General features: G+C 44.4%; 1 protein-coding gene across 1 annotated transcript in view; it reads left to right on the forward strand.

Moving 5' to 3' along the window:
- ADAMTS18 (ADAM metallopeptidase with thrombospondin type 1 motif 18) overlaps positions 1-23,723 on the forward strand; it is a 156,049-nt gene extending 132,326 nt beyond the window's left edge. The window contains exons 19-23 of the mRNA XM_082862055.1: positions 1,164-1,368; positions 3,717-3,902; positions 9,773-9,985; positions 15,685-15,832; positions 23,039-23,723. Coding sequence (XP_082718181.1) covers positions 1,164-1,368; positions 3,717-3,902; positions 9,773-9,985; positions 15,685-15,832; positions 23,039-23,154 — 868 coding nt within the window. The 3' untranslated portion in view covers positions 23,155-23,723. The remainder of the gene's footprint in view (positions 1-1,163; positions 1,369-3,716; positions 3,903-9,772; positions 9,986-15,684; positions 15,833-23,038) is intronic.
- The last annotated feature ends 256 nt before the right edge of the window (positions 23,724-23,979 follow it).

Here is a 23,979-nt window from a genome sequence, read left to right on the forward strand (position 1 = left end):
ACAAGGAGTTCTTTTATTTGGTATCATCTCTCTTTAACTAAGATAACATGGATTATGCAATGTTTTAGAATACTTAGAATCCTAGAACTCATGTGCTAAATTCTCTGGACTAACAGAAAGGTCTTTAACCTCACGCCTCAGGCTTGTGGGGGGCAGGGGAAACCAGAGCAAATATCCTAGGACTAGGAAGATGCAGAAATGCAGACGTGTAACAAACACGCATTTGGTCTCAGTGATGTTTTTATGCTTTCAAATGATACTTAGAAGATTTGTAAACCAGGAGCAGTTTTAGACATTGATGCTTTGAAACGTATCGTGATCCCATCTGGTGGATCTTTTTAATGCTAGGCCTTCGAATCAGAGAATTTCAATTAATCACAGCCAGTTGTTGACAAGGATTCTGGGTTGCAGTTGATCATTCTTCAGTGTACACCAAGTCTCAGACAGCTGTGGAAAAAAAAAAGAAGCGACCTGGCAATCTTTAAATAAAGAACTCGAGATTATATCTCTAACCCCTCGGTAAAGTTTAAGGCTAACCAGAAAAAGTAGGTGGGGGAACCACCTACTTAGAAGTATTCTTTGTAAGACCCTCTCCGAATGTGCCCCTCTCTCTTTCAGATGCTCGCACGTGTGCACACACGCACACACACACACCCCTCTGTCTCCCCCTCACTGAACCCTTGTTTCATTAGTCTCATTATTGTACTTTTATTAACTTCTTTGTAGCCATTATCAGCAAGTATCTTCTTTATTTGTCCACATAGCCACCTCTTCCATAAGCTTCTTAATGGGAAAAGCATTGTTTCATCCATCTTTTCCAACCCTAATGCCTAGGAGATCCCGTGGCGCAGGGTTTAAGATCCCAATTGGCTGAACGAATGAATCGCTCACATTTCCAGATGGCACCTGTTTCTTTGCCTGCAGAGGACAGGAACGTATTTTTCCCCAGAATCACGTGGTGATTCCATGTGATTCCCTACAAATGGACCACACTCACGTAGGCTTGAAAATCTATGAAAGCAGAATCAGTATGAATTGGCCATATTGGTTCTACAGTTGACCTTAGACTTTCATCAGGTGGTTACTCTTTCACAGTAACTGCTTTGGAATTGATGATCCTTAGTCTTAGCTTCACCAGAAGTAATTCTGTCTTTCACTGAAAGCTGGAAGCCAGGTGAATGGAGCGTGTGCAGCCGGTCATGTGCGGGGGGCCAGCAGAGCCGGAAGGTCCAGTGTGTCCAGAAGAAGCCCTTCCAAAAGGAGGAAGCGGTGTTGCATTCTCTCTGCCCAGTGAGCACACCCACTCAGGTTCAAGTCTGCAACAGCCATGCCTGCCCTCCAGAATGGAGCCCTGGGCCCTGGTCTCAGGTAAGTGGCAAAGGCTTGGAGTCACTGGATTCATTCCCCATGGAAAAGGAAGGTGACAGAAATATGGGTGGTATCTCTTTTCCCCTAAGAGTGTCTCAGCTGTTGATATGTTTGTGGGAATCACACTGAGTTAATGGGAAATGGGGCATTTGAATGAGCATTTGTAGCGATGCTTATGCAGTCGGAAGTGTGAGACCCCCCTGTACGACAGCTTAGAATACTTCAAAGTCTGATCTCCTAAAAAATTAGAATATGGAGTCCATTTAGGCTAGACTAGTGAGTGTTGGAGGATTGGCAGATGAAACTGGCTACTGAATTCTCCAAAGCAAACGGAAAATAGCAAGAACTAGGCATAGAAACATTGAACTAGGCATCAGCTTGCTTCAGTGATAAGAGGTGCGGTTATTAGGCTACAGAGAGGAGTTGGGCGTGAAGTTGGCTCTTGCCACGAACTTCCAATGAAAGGTGCAAACTCATGAAGTTGGAAGAGCCCTAGAACTACCTGACATTCACAACTCAGAGGGTCTCAGCTGGAGGCAGTTTGCCCCCCAGGGGAATTTGGCCTTGGAGACATTTTGATCGTCGCAGCTCTGGAGGATGGTGCTACTGGCATCTGGTTGGTAGAGGGAAACATCCAACCATGCACAGGGCATTGTAAAAAGTGTCTGGACCCCCGACATTATCTGGTCCAAAATGTGCCAAGAACCCTGGTACACAGCATCCTTGCAGGTGAGAGCCCAGCCTCTGCCCAACCATGGATGGCAAGCAGAGGTTTCATCACCTGAACTATGAAGATGAAGACAGGTAGGAGCCCCTGACCACATTTCTACCGAGTTTCCGCATAGGGTGCATTACATCCTGGACAGTATTGATTTCGGACGCAGTTTAGCCTTGCACCCTCACACCCCCTTTTATTTGACAGCTAAAACCAAATATGTCCTTTTGAGAACTTACTCAGTATGAAAGGGGTCCTTCAGAACTGTGATAGCCACCAGTTCTTCCATTAGAGACCAGGGCTCTGGAAACCATTTGGGAAGCAATTTAAACATTTTACCATGCTGGAAAAAAATCGCGATAAATAAGAATTCTATTGAATAAGAATTTAACTACTTGGATGTTATGAACATGAATGAGAGACGTTTAGGGGTGCAGAGCCCTGGTCTGATATCAGACGAATTTGCCCATCTCCACAACTTGGCAGACGGTCGATTCATCTTGGTCAAGGTACCTAAGCTCTGTGACTCTCAGACACCTCCTTTGTAAAATGGGATGATAGCAGTTATCTCATGGGCTGTTTAGAGGGTCATGTGATAGAGGCCCTGGTATACACTAAGATATATCATCGTGCACAGAAGGCATTCGATAAACATCCTCTGCTGTGGTTTGCAGAGAGATGATTATTATGATATCGTCATCATTATCCTGTCTCCGTCTCCCTTAGAAATAGGAAGAATGAGAATTCCCACCGGTACTCTGAGCAGGCTTGGAACGGTGCCCCAGATGTTTGCAAACTCACAGACAGCCAAGACAAGCGGGACCACATCTCGTGCGGCCCTTCTGAGAGGCCAACAAGAAGACTGTAAAGGCCAGGGAGGGGACACGTCCCTTGAGGGCACACCCCAGCCTGGGGCCAAAGTCTTCTAAGTGATCTTGGCAACTCGTGAAGTACAAATCTGAAAGCCAGGAGATGATTTGCCGCCTTACATATTTCACAGTGCTTGTGAAGGTCAGGACAGTAAGAGTAGAAGAGTATGAGACCACCGTGCACAGTTACCTCCAAATATTTGATGAGTGTCGACTTAATTTTCCCCCAAGAGTTAGCAAATGCCCCGCCTAGAAACAGCAGATGTTAGGGGCAGGAATTGGACACTCCCAGCCCATTTTCATAAATGTCACGGTCTGCTGCCGTCCCTATTGTACATATTATACTTTGCTATTATTCTCCGTGTCCGAAGCACTGACGGTCCTCTTTCACCAATGCCCAGATTGACTCTGCCTTGTGCCAGAGAGAGATACAGTTACATCCATGAATAGGCCCTGTACCATTTTCCAAATTGTTATCATGTGTGCTGTGCACCGAATCCCTCTCTTCTCCATTAAGAATAAAACTTGTCTTCAGACCTGGGGCAACACAGCAACCCCTGGGCATTCAGAATGTTGAAAGGGAACAGTAATCTGTACTTAGAGGCTCTGGATGGAGGAAAGATTTATTCTGCTGGCTGCAAGGGGTTTTATTGGGCATTTGGTTCTAGTGCTTAAAAATTGCTCTGTAAACCCTTCATTAATGCATTCATCTGGAAGACAGTCTTTTGAGACTAGCATGTACATGCCTTTTTTTAAATCTCAAGTGTTCTAAGACCTGTGGACGAGGGGTGAGGAGACGTGAAGTCCTGTGTAAAAGTTCTGCCACGGTAGAGGACGTCCCTGAGAGCTTGTGTGCCAGCAGCCCGAGACCGGAATCGCAGGAGGGCTGCGTCCTAGGACGATGTCCCAAGAACAGCCGGCTCCAGTGGGTCGTCTCTTCGTGGAGTGAGGTATGAGTTTAGATGTAGTGCTGGGTTTTGTTGGGAATGCTCAGCTCATCCCCCGGCATCCACTCAATGCTCCTCTCTGTTCCACACGTGTATACCAAGTGGCTGCTTACTATTCATTCTTCCCTGCTGATTTCTTCCTCACACATTAATAAAGCACCCATCACACTGATTGGGCAGTGCCTGGGCCGTGGAGGTACCAAACCGTACGTATAAAGCATGTGTATAAAAATACAGGTGGGACTTCCCTGGCGGTGCAGTGGTTAAGAATCCGCCTGCCAATGCAGGGGACGCGGGCTCGAGCCCTGGCCCGGGAAGATCCCACGTGCCACGGAGCAACTAAAAGCCCGTGCGCCACAACTACTGAGCCTGCGCTCTAGAGCCCGCTCGCTGCAACTAGAGAAAGCCAAGGCACAGCAACGAGGACCCAACGCAGCCAAAAATAAATAACTTAAATAAATAAAAAAAAATACAGGTTAGGTAAGCGGAGTGCTGTGGTAGAGGTCTGTGATCCCACGGGAGAGCCTGAGGTCCACCCAACCCCCGCGTCAGGAGGAAACCTTGGCAGAAGAGACTTTCCAGGGAGCGAGAGCCTGAGGGATGGGCAGGAATCAGGCAAAGCCGGGCCAGGGCTGTTCAGACAGAGGGTGCGCCCTACGCAAGGGAGAGACCGGAGAATATAACGCAGTCAGGGCGGAACTGGGCAGGGGGTCGGGGTGGAAGCTGGAGGTTTCATCAGGCACAGCTCGTGAGGGCCGGGGGTGGTGGGCTACAAATATATCCTATAAAGGTTGGGGAGCTATTTAAACTTTTAAATAAAGCAGTGGAACAATCAGGTTTTCATCTCAGACAGAGGGGAACCCAAAGCCAGAGGCAGGAAAGCCGCTTGCCTGGATGTTGCAGTGATGAAAATGAAAGATGAAAGTTTTCCAGGGTTGGCAGGAAGCAGGGTCTTTGAGAGTTCCTAAAGAAGCCGGCTGGTACCTTCAGGCATATGTTGGGTAGGGGAGAGGGAAGATTTAAAGATGCCCCCCAGACTTCTAGCTTGGGAAAATCCTTTGAGTTCACAGGCATAGGAAACATGAGAAAAGACGCCAAACCGCAAGTGTCCATCAGAAACACGTAAGGCGAGGTCTCTGCTCTTATGGACTCCACCGTCTGGTGAGCAAGACAGATGCCCAGAAAGAGAAAAGGTCACTAGTGGGGCTGGTGAGGTCCAGTAGTGGAGGGGCTTCTATCCCAACAGCCTCTGGGTCTTTTCCATCAATGCCCTTTCATTCTATGTAGATGAGAAGTATAGAGCAACACGTCCGCCTCTCTCCCCCTCGCTCATTTCCTTTAAGAGACATTATAACCTAATGGCTAAAGGCATGGGCTTGAATCAGACTTAGCCCATTTAAAAGCAGCCTTCAGTGATTACTACAGGTGTGACCTTGGGCTAAGCCTCATTTTCCTCCTTGGCACCTTGGAGCCAACACTTGCACCTCCCTCCCTCCTAGAGCTGCTGTAAGTATAAGCTCAGTGTTACCCTTTATTATTTATTTATTGTATCTTTATTGAAGTAGAGTTGATTTACAGTGTTGTGCTAATTTCTGCTGTACAGCAAAGTGACTCAGTTATACACATGTATATATTCTTTTCTATATTCTTTTCCATTATGGTTTATCCCTGGAGATTGGACATAGTTCCCTGTACTATAGAGCAGGACCTTGTAGTTTATCCATTCTAAATGTAATAATTTCCATCCAGTAACCCCAAACTCCCAATCCATCCCTCTCCCTCCACCCCTCCGTTTTGGCAACCACAAGTTTGTTCGCTATGTCTGTTTCTGTTTCATAGATATGTTCATTTGTGTCATATCTTACATTCCACATATAAGTGATACCATATGGTATTTGTCTTTCTCCTTCTGACTTATTTCACTTAGTATGATAATCTCTAGATCCATCCATGTTGCTGCGAATGGCATAATGTCATTCTTTTTTATGGCTGAGTAATATTCCATTGCATATATGTACCACATTTTCTTTATCCATTCGTCTGTCAATAGACATTTAGGTTGGTTCCATGTCTTGGCTATTGTGAATAGTACTGCTATGAACGTAGGGGTGCATGTATCGTTTTGAATTAAAGTTTTTTGTCTGGTTATATGCTGGATCATGTGGCAATTCTATTTTTAGTTTTCTGAGGAACCTCCATACGGTTTTCCACAGTGCCTGCACCAACTTACGTTCCCACCAACAGGGCAGGAGCGTTCCCTTTTCTCCACACCCTCTCCAGCATTTGTTATTTGTAGACTTTTTAATAATGGCCATCCGACCAGTGTGAGGTGGTACCTCACTGTACTTTTGATTTGCATTTCCCTAATAATTAGTGATGTTGAGCATCTCTTCACGTGCCTATTGGCCATTTGTACGCCTTCTTTGGAGAAATGTTTATTTAGGTCTTCTGCCCATTTTTCAATTGGGTTGTTTTTTCTGTTGTTAAGTTGTACGAGCTGTTTGTATATTTTGGAGATTAAGCCCTTGTTGGTTGCATCATTTGCAAAAGTTTTCTCCCGTTCCACAGGTTTTCAGTTTTTTTATGGTTTCCTTTGCTGTGAAAAACCTTGTAAGTTTGATTGGGTCCCAGTTGTTTATTTTTGTTTTTATTTCTATTGCCTTGGGAAGCTGACCTAAGAAAACACCGGTATGATTTATGTCAGAGAATGTTTTGCCTATGCTCTCTTCTAGGAGTTTTACAGTGTCATGTTTTATGTTTAAGTCTTTAAGGCATTTTTCATTTCTTATTTTGTTTATTTGGGTTCTCTTTTTCTTCTTGGTGAGTCTGGTCAGAGGTTTGTCAATTTTATTTACAAGAACCAGCTCTTGATTTTATTTTTTTCTATTGTTTTTTAATCTCTTTTATTTCCTCTAAACTGTATTGTTTCCTTCCTTCTGCTGCCTTACGTTTGTTTACTCTCCTTTTTCTAATTTGCTCTCCTTTTTCTAATTATTTCAGGTAGTAGGTTAGGTTGTTTGAGATTTTTCTTGTTGTTTTGAGGAAGGCATGTATTTCTGGGAACTTCCCTGTAAGAACTGATTTTGCTGCATCCCATAGCTTTGGTGTGGTTGTGCTTTCATTTCATTTGTTTCAAGGTACTTTTTAGTTTCTTTTCTGATTTCCTTGTTGACCCATTGGTTTTTCTAGTAGCACATCGTTTAGTCTCCATGTAATCGTTTTTTTTCTCATTTCTTTTCCTATGGTTGATTTCTAGCTTCATGCCATTGCGGTCAGAGAAGATGCTCAAAATAATTTCTATACTCTTAAATGTGTTGAGGTTAGTTTTGTGCCCTAGTATGTGCTCAGTCCTAGAGAATGTTCCATGTGTACTTGAAAAGAATGTGTATTCTGGTTTGTTTGGGTTTTTTTGATGTAATGTCCCAAAAATATCAATTAAGTGTAACTGTTCTATTGTATCATTTAGGATCTCTGTTGTCTTTGATTTTCTGTCTAGAAGATACGTCCATTGATGTGAGTGGGGTGTTAAAGGGAGAGACTGACAGGAATACAATAATAGTTGGAGACTTTATGTCTGTTAGGATTTGTTTTATGTATTTTGGTGCTCCTATATTAGGTGCATATATGTTAAGGAGTGTAAAATCCTCTTCTTGTATTGACCCCCTTATCATTATATAGTGTCCTTCTTTAAAACAGAGGCCATAAAGAAAAAGTCTATTTTGTCTGATACAAGTATTGTGACTCCCGCTTTCTTGTCGTTTCTGTTTGTATGAAGTATCTTCTTCCATCCCCTCATTTTCAATCTATTTGTGTCCTCTGCCCTACGGTGGGTCTCTTGTATTTTAATCCAGTCTGCCACTCTATGTCTTTTGATTGGAGCATTCAGTCCATTGACATTTAAGGTAATTATTGATACATATGTATTTATTGCCATTTTAAACCTTGTTTTCCAGTTAATTCTGTTTCTTCTTTGTTCCGTTCTTCTTGTTTTTCTTTTTGTGGTTTAATGATTTCCTTTTATTTTATGCTTGTGTTTTCTTCCTTTTGGTTTTTGTGAATCTAGTGTACGTTTTTGATTTGTGGTTGCCCTGTTTTTCAAGTATGTTCACCCCTTCCTATATCTGCTTGCTTTAGACCGATAGTCAAATAGGCTCAAACACATTCTAGAAAAAAAAATCTACATTTTCTTACTCTTTCCCCACATTTTATGATTTTCCGTGTCCTTTTGTACATCTTCATGTTTATCCTTTTGCTGTTCCTGTGTTTATCATTGCTTTCACAGATAGGTTTTTTTTTCCTTTTGATCTGTATATTGAATTCTTTAAGTGATTTACTTTCCATTTGTGATTTCCTCCTTCCTATATCTTCCTTTCTGTTTACAAAAGACCTTTCAGTATTTCTTCTAGGATGGGTTTAGTACTGCTGTATTCTTTTAGTTTTTGCTTGTCTGAGAAATTCTTTCCCTCCCCTTCTATTCGAAATGGTAATCTTGCTGGGTAGAGTAACCTAGGTTGCAGACTTTCCCCTCCAGGACTTTGCTGCCGAGAGTGCCCTCACAGAGAAAGAAGCTCCTATGGCTGTCCTGCCCCCCTCCTAACATCCCCCCCCCCCAACAATAGTGCCTTGCCTCTCTAATGGGCCCAGGCTTCTTTCTGTCCTCCCTCAGCTGGGGCATGCCACGCCCTAGCCCCCTCTGGGTGTCTCCAAGCAACCAACCCCAGTCCTCTCCCTGGGTCTGACCTCCAAATCCCGAGCGTCAGCACCCAGCCCCTGCCTGCCTCAGCGGAGGAGCATCTCAGGCTAGGGGGTGCCGGGCAGTGGTGCCAACCCTCCGTGCAGGTCTCTCTCCTCTTTGCCCTCTACAAACTGGTTGCTGTGCTCCTCCAAGGCTCCAAAGCTTCCCCTCTGTCCTGGTTGATCTCCCTGCCAGTGAGGGGACTTCCCAGGGTGCAGAAAGCCTTCCCCTTGCACAGTTTCCTCCCAGGGGCACAGATCCTGTCCCAATTCCTCTTTTTTCCTTTTTTCTTTTGTCCTACCCAGTTATGTGGAGATTTTCTTACCCTTTTGAAAGTCTGAGGTCTCCTGCCAGGGTTCCGTAGATGTTCTGTGAGAATCATTCCACGTGCAGGTGTATTTTTGATGTGTTTGTGGCAGAAGGTGAGCTCCGTACCCTGGTCCTCCAGCATCTCGATCCCATCCCTGTCCTGCGTTATTTATGATGGTTACACTGATGCCAGTTCTTACGGATTTATTCAGTTCATCAAGGCTTCGTACAGTATTCCATAATACTGTTTAAAACCAAAACAGGTTTGCTCATACGTTTCATCAGCCTCCATCCTTCTCTCTTTGTTTTTCCTGCCATACCACAGCTGCAGGTTGTAGCTCAGCCAAGAGGGAGGCAGGGTAAAAATGAAGGCAAGTTACTTGTGATCTGACGGTTCTTCCCCTGCACTGCCTCTAACCCCAGTCTCCCTGCCCTGCTTCCTTGGCACACCGAGCCCTGACTCTGCAGAGAGGCCTCAGGTATTCCTGGACATCCAGTCACTACACAGAGATCCTGATCACATCCTCTGCCAATCTTGTCTTTCTCTCAGACTTTGTCTCACTCCCTCCACGTGGCATCTCCTGGTCCTGCTGGGCAGGGCCTCATTTTGTTCTACGGTACGGATGAATTCTGTGACTCCGATTCTCTGGCCTCTACAGCACGAGGGACTGGGTGCAGTGCTTTCGGGATCCAGGCGTGGTGTGGTTGACCTGCTGCAGTCCCATCCCTCGGATTACACGTGGATGGTGCCTCCTTAGGTCAGAATGCATCTGCTCAGCAGACTTAACGGTGGAGCCTGCACACTGACGCCTCCTTTCTTGGCCCCTAGTGTTCCGCTAGCTGTGGTCTGGGGGTAAGGAAGAGGGAAATGAAATGCAGCGAGAAGGCCTTCCAGGGCAAGCTGGTAACCCTCCCTGAGCGACGGTGCCGCAATATTAAGAAACCAAACCTGGACTTGGAAGAAACCTGCAACCGAGGGGCGTGTCCAGCCCGTCCAGTGTACAGTATGGCAGCTGGGTGGTATTCGTCACCATGGCAACAGGTGAGTGCACACAGATTGAGGGGTTTAACACCTAGGAGAGATTCAAGAAAAGGAGGCAGTTTACAACTGCTGCTGTTACAGACCTGTCCAAACACCCTGAGCTCCTTGGCCAGCTCCACTGCCCATGCGGCCCTGGGCAGATTCCATCATCTGTGAGCCTCCATTTTCACATCTAGAAAATTGAGATGATAATATCTTGCAGAGCTGGCTTGTTTTTTTTTCTTGCGGAGCACAGGCTCCGGACGCGCAGGCTCAGCGGCCACGGCTCACGGGCCCAGCCGCTCCGCGGCACGTGGGATCCTCCCGGACCGGGGCACGAACCCGCGTCCCCTGCCTCGGCAGGCGGACTCTCAAGCGCTGCGCCACCGGGGAAGCCTTGTTTAATGAGTAAATAAAGCCCTTAGCCCCAGGGCCGCCACGTCGTGCTGGTGTTCAGACCGTCACGAGAGTCTTCTGTATTTTAGAGCTGCTGCTCAGAGGCTTGACTCGCTTGGTTTTTATGTCATGTTTCTGAATAATAGCTAACATTTGTCAAACGCTTTCTACGCTATGGACTGTACACGCATCCTCTATTCCCTCCGTTCATCCTGGAAACAGTCTTATCAGTGGGTATTATTGTCCCTATTTTGAGGCAGGTAAAGCTCAGTGACTTCGGCAATTCAGCCAAAGACACCCAGCTTTTAAACTCAGATCCTCGAAAGACTTGGGGGCAACTTTAGACACACTGCTTTGGGCTAGGATTGGTATGTGATGCTAAGTCTCAGAGAATAATACGCCCTCAGGAATCCAAAGCTGTGTTTTGGTCCGTGCGTTGTTACAACCAATGGGAGTTACATAGCGCTTCAGAGACCCCACTGGCTTGAGAGGTGCTACCCACCTCATCATGCAACACAGGAGCCAGGTAGGTTTGGGGAGGCTCTGGGAACTAAAACATGGAGGAAAGATCAGGAAATTAGCATGATTGCATCTCTAATTAATTGGCTAGGCTCCTACTAGGTGATATGCCTATTGCTATGAATTCCTTTTTAAAATTTTAACAGATTTGGAAATGGATTCATGTAAAATCATTTAGATCAGGGATCAGCAAATAATTTCCAGTGGGCAAATCATCTCCGCCAGCTGCTGCCTGGATAAACTTTTATTAGCGCACAGCCACGCTCATTTGTTTGTGGTGTTCACGGCTGCTTTAGTGCTGCAAAGGCAAAGTTGAGTAACTGCAACAAAAATCGTATAGCCCATAAAGCCTAAAATACGTACTACTGTGAGAGGAGAGTTCCCCAGATGACAGAGTAGGAGTTCATCCCCTCTCATGGGCACACCAAAATAACAACTAGTTACAGAACGACAATTGACGACAAAGACCGGAACCTACCAGAAAAGATCTTCTGCAACTAAAGATGTAACGAAGGAGCCACAGTGAGATGGGTAGGAGAGGCAGAGTCGCAGTATACCCAGGTGGGTGATTCACAAATGGGAGAATAGCTACAGTTGCAGAGCTTGTCCGCAGGGAGCGAGGGATCTGCACCAGCAAGATGAGCCTTCAGGACGTCTGGCCTTGGAAGCCAGTGGAGCTTACTTTCAGGAGTTCCGGAGCACTGTGGGAAACAGAGACACCGCTCTTAAAGGGTGCACACAGAATGTCACACGCTCTGAGACCTAGGGCATAAGCAATGCTTAGAAAGGAGCCTGGGTCAGACCTACCTGCTGATCTTGGAGAGTCTCCTGGAGAAGAAGGAAGCAACTGAAACAAACCCTGGGTACAGACACTGGCATTGGGGGAGCTCATTCTACCACATGGACACTAGTGCTGGCAAGCGCCATTTTGTAACCTCCCTCGAGCTGATTAGCCTGGGGCTCCAGCCCTGCCTACCAGCCTAAAGGCACCAGTACTGGGACGCCTCAGGCCAAGCAGTTTAACTGGGTGCAGATGCTGCCCCACCCGCCAGCCAAGAGGCTGCCTTAAGACTCCCTGGGCCCAAGCCCAGCCTACCAGTGAGGCTGCTCTAGCCCCAGAACCAGCCTCACCCACCAGCAGGTGGACAGCAGCCTCAGGACAACTGCAGCCGTGGCGGGACCCAGCCCACCCACCAGCAGGCCAACACCAGCTCTAAGATACCTTGGCTGCCAGCTGCCCTGGGATCCAGCCCAACTCATCAGTAGGCCAACACAAGCTCTGAGACATGCCAGACCCACAGCAGCTGTGTCAGAAAATGGCTTTACCCACCAACATTTAGACACAACCTCTGGGACCACTGGACTCTGCAGCCAGACGCCAGGACCTGACTTTGCCTGCCACTGGGCTGGCACTAGCCCCAGGACCTGGCTGAATGCACCAGTAGGTGGGCCTCAGCCCTGGGATCTCCTGGACCCTGACCCTGCTCAGCAGCAAGCCAGCACTAACCCCAGGGTTCTGCAGCCAGCCACCTTGTGACACAGCCTCACCAAGCAGCGGTCAGCAGCCTCTGCACAAGGCAGGGCAATAAAAGGAATCCACGCTGGAAAAGAAGAAGTAACACTGTCACTGTTTGTAGATGACATTGTACTATACATAGAAACTCCTAAAGATACACCACCAAAAAACTACCACAGTTCATCAATGGATTTGGTAAAGCGGTAGGATACAAAATTAATATACAGAAATCTGTTATAGTTCCATACACTAATAACAACCTGTCAGAGAAATTAAACAATCCCATTTACAATTACATCAAAAAGAATAAAATGCCTAGGAATAAACCTACCCAAGGAGGTAAAGGACCTGTACTCATAAAACTATAAGACACTGATCAAAGAAACTGAAGAGGTCATAAACAGATGGAAAGATATACTGTGTTTGTGGATTGGAAGAATTAATATAATTAATATTGTTAAAATGATCATACTACCCAAGGCAATCTACATATTCAGTGCAATCCCTATCAAAATACCAATAGCATTTTTCACAGAACTGGAACAAATAATCTTAAAATTTGTTTGGAAACACAAGAGACCCCAAATAGCCAAAACAATCTTGAGAAAGAAGAACAGAACTGGAGGTATCATGCTCCCTGACTTCAGACTATACTAAAAAACTATGGTAATCTAAACAGTATGATACTGGCACAAAAACAGACACATGGATTAATGGGACCGAATAGAGAGCCCAGAATTAAACGCATGCGCTTAAGGTCAGTTAATCTACAATGAAGGAGGTGAGAATATACAGTGGAGAAAATAGTCTCTTCAATTAGTGGTACTGGGAAAACTGTACTACTGCATGTAAAAGAATGAAATTAGTACATTTTCTCATACCATATACAAAAATAAACTCAAAATGGAGTAAAGACCTAAATGTAAGACCGGAAACCATAAAACTCCTAGAAGAAAACATAGGCAGAACATTCTTTTACATAAATTGTAGCAATGTGTTTTGGGGTCTGCCTCCTCAGGCAAAGGAAACTAAAGCAAAAATAAACACATGGGATCTAATTAAACTTAAAAACTTTTCACATCAAAGGAAACCATAGACAAAATGAAATGACAACCTACCGACTGGGAGGAAATATTTGCAAATGATGTGACTAATAAGGGGATAATATCCAAAACATATAAACAACTCACACAAATCCATATCAAAAAACAAAACAACCCAATCAAAAATGGGCAGAAGAACTGAATAAACACTTTTCCAAAGAGGACATGCAGATGGCCAAAGAGTACATGAAAAGATGCTCAACATCACTGATCGTCAGAGAAATGCAAGTCAAAACCACAGTGAGGGGCTTCCCTGGTGGCACAGTGGTTAAGAATCTGCCTGCTAATGCAGGGGACACGGGTTCAAGCCCTGGTCCTAGAAGATCCCACATGCCGTAGAGCAGCTGAGCCCATGCGCCACAACTACTGAGCCTGCACTCTTGAGCCTGCGTGCCTAGAGCCCGTGCTCCACGACAAGAGAAGCCACTGCGATGAGAAGCCCACACTGAAGAGTAGCCCCCACTCGCCCTGCAACTACAGGAAGCCCGCCCACACACAGCAACGAAGACCCAACGCAGCCAAAAATAAAGTTTTGTTAAAAAAAAAACACAGTGAGATGTTACCTCACACCTCTTAGTATGGCTATCATCAAAAAGAACACAAATAACAAATGTTTGCGAGGATGTGGAGAAAAAGGAACCCCTATACACTGTTGGTGGGAATGTAAATTGGTGCAGACACTGGGGAAAACAGTATGGACATTCCTCAAAAAACTAAAAATAGAACTACCATATGACCCAGCAGTTCAACTCCTGGGTATGTATCCAAAGAAAAAGAAAACACTAATTCAAAAAGATACATGCACCCTAATTTTCATAACAGCATTATTTACAATAACCAAGACATGAAAGCAAACTAAGTACCTATCGACAGATGAGTGGATAAAGAAGATGTGGTACATGTATATAATGGACTACTACTCAGCCATAAAAAAGGAAATAATGCCATTTGCAGCAACATCAATGGACCAGGAAGGTATTATGCTTAGTGAATAAGTCAGATAGAGAAGGATAAACACTGTTATCACTTATATGTAGAATGTAAAAAATACAGAGAACAAACCAGTAACAGAGTGGGAGGGGCATTAAAAGCTATAAACTACTGTATATATAATAAATAAGCTACAATGACATGTTTTACAGCACAGGGGTTATAACCAATATTTTATAATAACTATAAACGGAATATAATCTATAAAAATTTTGAATCACTCTGTTGTACGCCTGAGACTAATACAATATTGTAAATCAAATAAAAATATTTCCTGTCTTGCTCTTTACAAAAAAAGTTTGCCAACTTCTGGTTTAAATGATTTGATAACACTAATACAGCTATATTTGAATTTGGGGCTAAATCCAAAACTCATACTCTTTTTACCTCAACGTATTTTTTCCTCTCAAATGCCAATCCATATAGTGATGCTTGTCCAAGATGAAGTCCGCACCTGTCCACAATAAAATAAGAAAAATAATAGGGATAATTTAGTGAATTTTTTAAAAGCAAAATACATATAAAAATCTATTTAAAGGGCTGTCTTTTCCCCTGATAATATGTTCTTATTTTCCAGGCACAAATATCTTTATATGTGTGCCTGGAAAAATATAACTTGACACTCCTTCTTCGTCTTTTTTTTTTTTTTTAAACTTCAGTTGGACAGTGAAATAATTGACTTCTAGGAAGCACCATATCCACCAGGCTAACTCAGAATTCGGCTGGGCACAGAGGGCATAATTCCAAAGCTGTCTCGGAGAGTTATTTCTTTTGCTGTCCAAGTTTTGAACTATCCCCCCCACTATCGTATCTGCAGAGATTGCCTGGAATTCTTTAAATACTGTGATGAATTGCCTAGATGTGTCTCTCTTTGTTTCTGCATTCTTATAGCAGCTTCTGTATTTCTGGAAGCTCTCTTCTTTATGAGTCACTTAACTGGGAGACACACATTCTTGGGGGAGATAGACAGCATTTGCTTAAGAGCCTTCTAATCAGATCCCATGGCTCCCACATGTTAGAAGAGACTCAGTGTACCACGAGCACATTGTGCCTGGCTCTGGACAGTCCCTGTTTTATGGACAGGCATCTTGGAGATGTCATGAAGCATGGGGATTCCTTTTATTTGATGTCACTGACATCAGACAGGACACCATCCCGATTGTTCCTGACTCCTTCCTCTTTTCCCTTTTCTGCAGTGCACGGTGACCTGTGGAGGAGGGGTCCAGACCCGATCAGTCCACTGTGTTCAGCAGGGCCAGCCTTCCTCAAGTTGTCTGCTCCGGCAGAAACCTCCGGTGCTACGAGCCTGTAATACAAACTTCTGTCCAGCTCCTGAAAAGAGAGGTAAAGGACCCCGCGTGCCAGTCAGTTTTACTGCTCTTTGGAATATTTTTCAAAAGCCTACCATATTTGATTGCGTAGCTTATGCATTGCACAACGCTAGGGGGCGCCATTCACATCCAAGTCTATGTGAAGAGCACTCCTGAGAGGTGTACAAGGCACAAATCCAGGAAAGTTCCTGCTCAAAGTGATCTTGTTTGCATGGGTATGCAAGAACATTTAATTCTACAATTAATGGCTTTTTAGCCATTCATTTTTACTTTGAAAGGACGAAATGGTAATGTTGCAAGGCCCTTTTCTTAAACTAAGTTTAAATTGAAAAAAGTAACCACCATGTGCCAGAGCCATAAAAAAGAATGAAATAATGCCATTTGCAGCAACCTGGATGGGCCTAGAGCTCATCATAAGTCAGACAGAGGAAGAGACGTATCATATGATATCACTTATATGTGGAATCTAAAAAAAAAAATGATACAAATGAACTTATTTACGAAACAGAAACAGTCTCACAGACTTCGAAAACAAACTTACAGTTACCAAAGGGGAAACGTGGGGAGGGAGGGATAAATTAGGAGTTTGGGATTAACATATACACACTACTATATATAAAAGAGATAACCAATAAGGACATACTGTATAGCACAGGGACCTCTACTCAATATTCTATAATATCCTATATGGGAAAAGAATCTAAAAAAGAATGGATATATGTATAACTGAATCACTTTGCTGTACACCTGAAACTGACACAACATAGTAAATCAACTATACTGCAATATCAAATAAAAATTACATTTAAAAAAAGAAAGAAAAAAGAAGTTGAACAAAGTAACCACCATATGCCAGAGATAATGCTGCCACCAGAATGCAAGAGTGAACAAGAATTGCCCTCTAGGAACTTATGTACGCGGACCTCTCACTGCTGTGGCCTCTCCCGTTGCGGAGCACAGGCTCCGGACACGCAGGCTCAGCGGCCATGGCTCACGGGCCCAGCCGCTCCGCGGCACGAACCCGTGTCCCCTGCATCGGCAGGCGGACTCTCAACCACTGCGCTACGGGGGAAGCCCTAGGAACTTACATTTTAATTGAGGCGACAGATAAATTACAATTGCAGTGAATATGCATTATCCTAGTACTACACCTTGAATGGGTTTTTTTTGGTTCAAGTTAGGTCAAATGAAGTACAGTGAGTGCTGATGGAAAAATGGGAAATTCACTTGTCTGAGTGAACCACACTCTTCTTCACTAGTCCATCTTATTTTAAAGTAATCTGACAAACACCAGGAAATATTTCTTCAGCCTAATCAGATTTCCTTGTGCCCAAGAATCATTTTCCATCGTGTACCTGCTGAGTTTTCACTTTATCCAATCACACGTTTTTGAAACTGTCCAGTCTCTTACCCCCAGGTTTTCCAATTTGTGGTGAATCAGGTTCAGGCCTGTTTCTCACTTCCTCTTTCACTGTCCATACCACTTCCCATCTCTAAATTGATGTTGTTGTTTATCTCCTTCTTACAGCCTTAGCTCCAGGCATCAATTTTCTCTCCTCTGCTCTTTCTCCTTTCTTATCTGGGGTTTGCACAAGATAAGAAAACAAATAACATAGCAGAGCCAGATCACCTCTAAGGCAATGCCAGAATTCTACAAACCTGCAGCCTTTCTCAGCATAAAGCTTATAGGGGAAGAAGCAAGTGGTCATATACTCCCAGACTGACGACCCCTTTCCTCACCATTGGTGATTTTTCACTTTCACCCTTTAGTCAGTTGGCCACAGACAAACCCACACATACAAAGGCTCAGTCTGGAAGGGCCACAAATAAAGGGCATGCCCCCTCAGTACTTTCAGAAAGGCCAAAGGCCAATGGCCAATCCTGAAAATACTCAAGAGTACGTATTTCCTGGTCAGGACTGTGAGGTAGGGAGAGTCAAGAGGCATGCTAGGGGCAAGGCGGTGGGGAGGCTGTCGATGTTTATTATTTTGTGCACCCGTCACCACACACGGCACACAGTAGGTGCTCAACACGTGTTACATGAACAAATGCAGGAGTGTATAAATAAAAGACTGTGTGTTAAGTACTATTGTTTCACCTTTACCACTCTTCTAGGGATAAAAGAACATGGCAGGGTCTTGGTCTTAAGCCACAGGGAGCTCAGTGTCTCAAAAGAGGAGAAAGACACCACTGCAAATAAAATGGGGAACGTCCCTAGCGTTGTGACGGCGGTGAGCTGTAGCTGGTTTGCAGGGATGGTGCGAAGTGAAAAAGGAGGATGTGGGGAAAGGCTTCCTGGAAGAGGGACTTCTCTCCATGCCTCTTGACCGAGTCAGGTCTCCTTTTAGAAAGAGGAGTAAAATGAGAAGGCAAATATGAAGGACACAAGCCCAGGTGTTTCTTCCTGGCCAAAAACGTGGGCTATAGTCTTACTAAGTTGGAGATTTCCTCTCAGTTCTCCCATTGCCATCCCCAAGGTAAGGAGGGTAGCATGCACACGCTACTGCCCAGAAGTCTTCCTTCTTATGTTGCTGGCTGGATGACCACTGGGGGAAGTGATTTGAGTGTATTTTCGGCCCTGAGTTTTCAGGAACTGTGAGTGGGCAGTAAGCATTCCCGTGGGGATACAGGGAAGAGGTTTCAGTTCTCTGAATCTTCTCTGAGACCTCTGAGACCCCGGGCTGCGTGCTCTGCTAGGCACTGTGAGAGTTTCAGACATACAGTCTTGCCCTCAAGGAGCTGACAGTCAGGTGGAAGTTTTGAGGCATTGCAGTAACTCAAACTGGACCCCAGAGCAGATGTTTCTTCCATCCTGTCTTCCAGGACAGCCAAGCAGGTGTGACATCCCTCACACCCCCCGCCATGCTGGCAGCCCGTCTAGGGCATTCACCTCATACCACCATCACTGTGGGATGCTTTACCTGGATGTATTCATTGGATCTCCACTTTGGGGACCAACCCTATGACTTGGTATTACACATATTTTATGTGTAAGGCTTATTCAGAAAAGAGCAAAGCCCTGGGCTGTAACCACCAGACACTTGTCGGTCACACTGCCCTGTAACTGGTAACCGTCTGGAAGATGCCTGGACTGCAGACTAGTGAGATGAAGTTGGAGATGACTAGACACACAATACAAACAAGCCACTCCTCATGGAAGTCCTCACGTCTTCAAGTCGGGAGGGGGACGGGTGGGCAGCACTGTACAATGAAAGGAGCAAGGACTCTGAATTCATAAAAATGGATTTGATATAAAATAGACAGCTAGTGGGAAGCAGACGCATAGCACAGGGAGATCAGCTCGGTGCTTTTTGACCACCTAGAGGGGTGGGATAGGGACGGTGGGAGGGAGGGAGACGCAAGAGGGAAGAGATACGGGGATATATGTATATGTATAGCTGATTCACTTTGTTATACAGCAGAAACTAACACACCATTGTAAAGCAATTATACTCCAATAAAGATGTTAAAAAGAAAAAAAAAAGTTAAAAAAATGAATAAATAATGTTGGTGAATTTAAAATAAGAATCTGGATTATTAAAAGTTACAAATCTTTGGTCTTTATACGTTTAATAAAACATGCATCTATTAATAATGGGAAAAAAATGGATTTGAGTCCACATTGTGCCACTTACTGTGTGGACATGGACAAGGTTTTAAACTTTCTTAACTATTTATAAAATGGACTATTTATAAAACTATTTATAAAAATAGTTTTTTATAAACTATTTATAAAACTATTTATAAATACTTTTAAAACTATTTATAAAACTATTTATAAAAAGCATTTAAGGTAATGCTTACCTTAAAAGGTTACTGAGAGTTAAATAAGGTAATTCAGTTCTTAATACTTACCTATTTAGTGCTTACTGGGAACCAGGAACTGTTCTGATGTCTGACTGTAGATAGAGCAGGGAACAAAATGGGCAGTTTCACCTTCATACCTGGAAACAGACAACAAACCAACCAATTAATGTACAATGTTATATGGCAAAGTAGCAGAGAATAAAACTGAAGAAGGGTGTATGACAAGAGAATAGTTGCGGTTGAAGAGGTGGTGGGAAAACCAGTTTAGATAGAATAGTCAGGCAAGGCCACTTTGATGATGCGATATTTAAACAGAGACCTGAAGAAAACCTAAAGGAAGGTGAGCTATGTATGCATCTAGGAGAGTGTTCCTGGCAGAGGGAACAGCAAATGCAAAGGCCCTGAGGCAGGAATATGTAAATCTGATCAAGGCAGGATAGCAAGACACCTGGAGTAGGATGAATACAGTGAAGGGGGGTTAAGCCATGAGCTAAAAGTGATCCTGGAGGCCCTGTAAGTTATTATAAGGACCTCAGATAAAAGTCTGAGTTCGACGGAAGGCAACAGAGAACTTAGAGCAGAGGTGCAGGAGGATCTGACTTGGAGATCGTTGGCACTTATACTGAGATGAGGGCAGGGGACCTAGAACAGAACGAGGACTTGGCTGCCCTGCAGAAGGCAGCTCCAACAGTCCAGCGAGGGGACGAGTTCCCACTGGGGCAGTCGCAGGTGGGGTGGCTGGATGCTGACTGTATTCTGAAGATGAAGCCAAAAATATTTGTCAGTTGTTTGCATGTAAGATGTGAAGCTCACTCTAGGGTCATCCTTAATAGTGTAAATAAAATACCTGACTCATAATAGAAGCTCGAATAACGAGCTACTAGTAATGATCATGATAACTATAACCCAACACGGCACTTATACTGATAGCGTAGTGAGACCCCTCATGTCTGCTTCGGGACTTACGTTTAGCTTATAGCACAAGCTGCAGCTACCTGTCAAAATTCCATTCTTATCTCGAGAGGGGTAAGTGACGATAAGCAGTGCAGTTAGGACCATGCTTTTAGTGGCCTGTTTTTATCCTCCAGTATTTCCACTGCATCAAGAAGATAATCTCTACAATCTAAATAGAAACTGATCCAGACATACATTCTGATTGATTAGGGTACATGCTAATGGGGTATAAGACACTGTACAAGTGTAAATTAAAAAATAATTGAGGGGCTTCCCTGGTGGCGCAGTGGTTGAGAGTCCGCCTGCCGGTGCAGGGGACGCGGGTTCATGCCCCGGTCCAGGAAGATCCCACATGCCAAGGAGCGGCTGGGCCCGTGAGCCATGGCCGTGGAGCCTGCGCGTCCTGAGTCTGTGCTCCGCAACGGGAGAGGCCACAGCAGTGAGAAGACCGCAAAAAAAAAGAAAAAAAAAATTCAACTTGAAGATGTATAAATAGACACATAGGCAAAGTATTCATGTCATGTCTAGCTTCTATCTCTTACAATACATCCTAAACCAGTCTCCTGGTGCCCTACCTCCACTCCTATAGAGGTCCCCATGTCAGTAAACACGATCCCATTCTTCTAGATGCTCAGGTCAAAATCCTAGAGTCATTCTTGATTCTTCTTTTTCTCTCATACCCTTTACCAACCTTTCAGTAAATCCTTTAGGCTCTACCTCCAAAATATACCCAGGACTTATTGGAAAGACAATAACAACTCCATTTCATCCTTACACCCAAGTTGACAGTATAGTTTCAGTTGGTTGTTTCAGCCATGAGAGGTACAGGGAATTTTTTCAACAAATACTTTTTGAGTAGCTACTCAGAAGACACTAGATGTTGGGAACAAAGCAGTGAAAATAAGTAGATAAAATCTCTGCTTAAGGATCTTGCACTCTAGAGAGGACCCAGATAGTAAACATAATATGATAAATACCAGTAAATCCAGTGTAGAAAAATAAAGCAAGGGAGGGCATAGGGAGTCCTTCCTGGGAGGCCAGGGGGCTTGCTGTTTTTATGGGGTGGTCAGAGAAGGCCTTACTGATCGCTGACCTCTGAGCAAAGACTTAAGGGAAATGAAGGAGAAGTGCCTCAGGTGTCTTAGGGGAACCAGATCCTAGGGCCTCCTCGTCAGTCACTGTAAGGACCATACCTTTCACTCTGAGTGGATGGGATCCAGTGGCAGAGTTAGGGGCAGAGACATGACATGAATGGATTTCTGTGTTAAAAGGATCACTGGAGCTACTATGAGACAGGGGTGAAGTGTGTGTGTATAAGAGGGAGTTTTAGGCAGAGGAACCAAGTCTTAAGGAAGGGAAGAAGGAACTGTAGGCAGTTCTGAATCGCAGGAGGACAGGATAAAAATTGGGAGCAGCAGGAAAAACAGAAGAGCGGCAACCTTTCATGACATGTCTAAAGGCACACAGGGGAGCCACTGAAGGATGAATTCGGAAGGGACATGACTGGGTGCCTGTGGGCAGAGTGTGGTTTTGGGTGAGTTGAGGGTGACTTAAGGCTTTCATAGAGAAAAAAATTCCATCTATGAATGAGAGTATAGGGTAGACCCTAAATATTTCTGAAGTCAAAAATCCTTGAGAATCCAGTAGAATGACTGAACCCTAACTCCTAAACCATGCATTTATGTTTACGTAAAGAAAAATTTACATACAACTTCCTGTGCCTTCTGTATCTCCTGAGGCCCTTTTGGGTAAAACCCTTTGCTGCCCAATGTTCTGCTTCCAATAGGTAATCACGTCTGTTATCTTAAAGAACTAAAGAAGTTTGAAAAGATTGGTGCTGACTTAAATTCACTTATTTGCAAATTGGCCATGAGATTTTATTTAAACCTACACAGAATGTGGCAGCTGGGCCTTAAATCCAGGTTTCCTGACTCCCAATATATTAGGTTCACTGCTCCCCAAAGTAACATGTTAGCATGTTAGTAACATGTTACTAACATGTTACTCCCCAAAGTAACAGGTTAGCAGCAGCAACCCTGGGGTGCTTGTTAGAAATAAAAAATCTCAGTCTTCACCCCAGACCTTCTGAAGCAGAACTAGTGGTTTAACAACACCCTCGGGGCATCCCTAATGCGCTGTTCTAGGGCACGTCCCTTGGAGGCAGAACGGTAGCCCCCGGGTTATTTGGGAGGATCTGACATTAACCTCAGGCTGGATATGACTTTTTTCAAACACCCACTTCCCCCCCCCACCTGTTTACATTTTGTTAATGGCTATGGGTCCCTTTAGGTGTCTTAATCCTGCTTTCCCCACGCTCCCACCAAAGTCCTAATGTATAATGTAAGAACCACTCAGGGCACAAGGCAAGTCGACCCCAAGTCTTTGTTCTCTAGGCCCTGACCTTAAGAAAAAGGCTAAGAACCTGTCCTAACGTGCTGAATGTGTTCTCTCACCTTAGAGGATCCATCCTGTGTAGATTTCTTCGGCTGGTGTCATCTTGTGCCTCAGCATGGTGTCTGCAACCACAAATTTTACGGCAAACAGTGCTGCAAGTCATGCACAAGGAAGAGCTGATCTTGACACCCTTCCAGCCCGGAAGGGCCAGGGTCTTACCTCCCAGCCTCCAGAGAGACCAGCCACATCCCCATCGAAAGCTGAACACTGCAAACCACGTGTGAGCTGACCGCAGTGTTGGAGGGGCCCGCTCTCAAGTACAGACAGGCTCCTTTTTCCGTTCCCCAATGCACATGGTACTCAGAAGCACTTGAAAATGGGAAGCGATGACAAATCTGATTTACAAAAACGTAAAACAAAAAGAGAACAGCTTTGATTTGCACTGTTACACGCAAGAAGTGATAACTTACAATGAGATAGAACAAATTGTGACAAAGTGAGACTCTTGTTAACTTTGGGACACATCCCCCCTGTGAACCTCAGAGGGTTCCATGACCAAGACGTCAGTTGTGAAAAGGCCCTTTAAGACCTCAAGTCAAAGACTGAGACTTGGAGCAATCAAATGTGGACGGAACACACTGCCTAACTTCCTTGGAGCTCACAGTTTGACGCAACTGTGGACACCCCACACCAGAAGTTATACAAACGCCAGATGGTGCTCGTGACTGTGCTTGCTGCTGGACTAGCAAGCTTCATGTCCTGTTTATTTGGGTGTGTGTGTGTGTGTGTGTGTGTGTGTGTGTGTGTGTGTGTGTGTTGCTTTTTTATTATTTTGTTTAAAGTATATTCTACTTATAGACAGTCTCCGAGACTAAAATTCACAACTTGAAAAGGAATATTCTGAAAACAGGGCAACGTGAACTAGTTAAGATGGCCACTTAATTGAAATTCACACTCTGAAAAAAAGGAGAAAAAAAAAAAAAACCCACAAAACACTGTTGCCCT

The sequence above is a fragment of the Leucopleurus acutus genome (assembly GCF_964270905.1).
Source record: "Leucopleurus acutus genome assembly, chromosome: 20".
In the NCBI taxonomy this organism is placed as follows: Eukaryota; Metazoa; Chordata; class Mammalia; order Artiodactyla; family Delphinidae; genus Leucopleurus; species Leucopleurus acutus.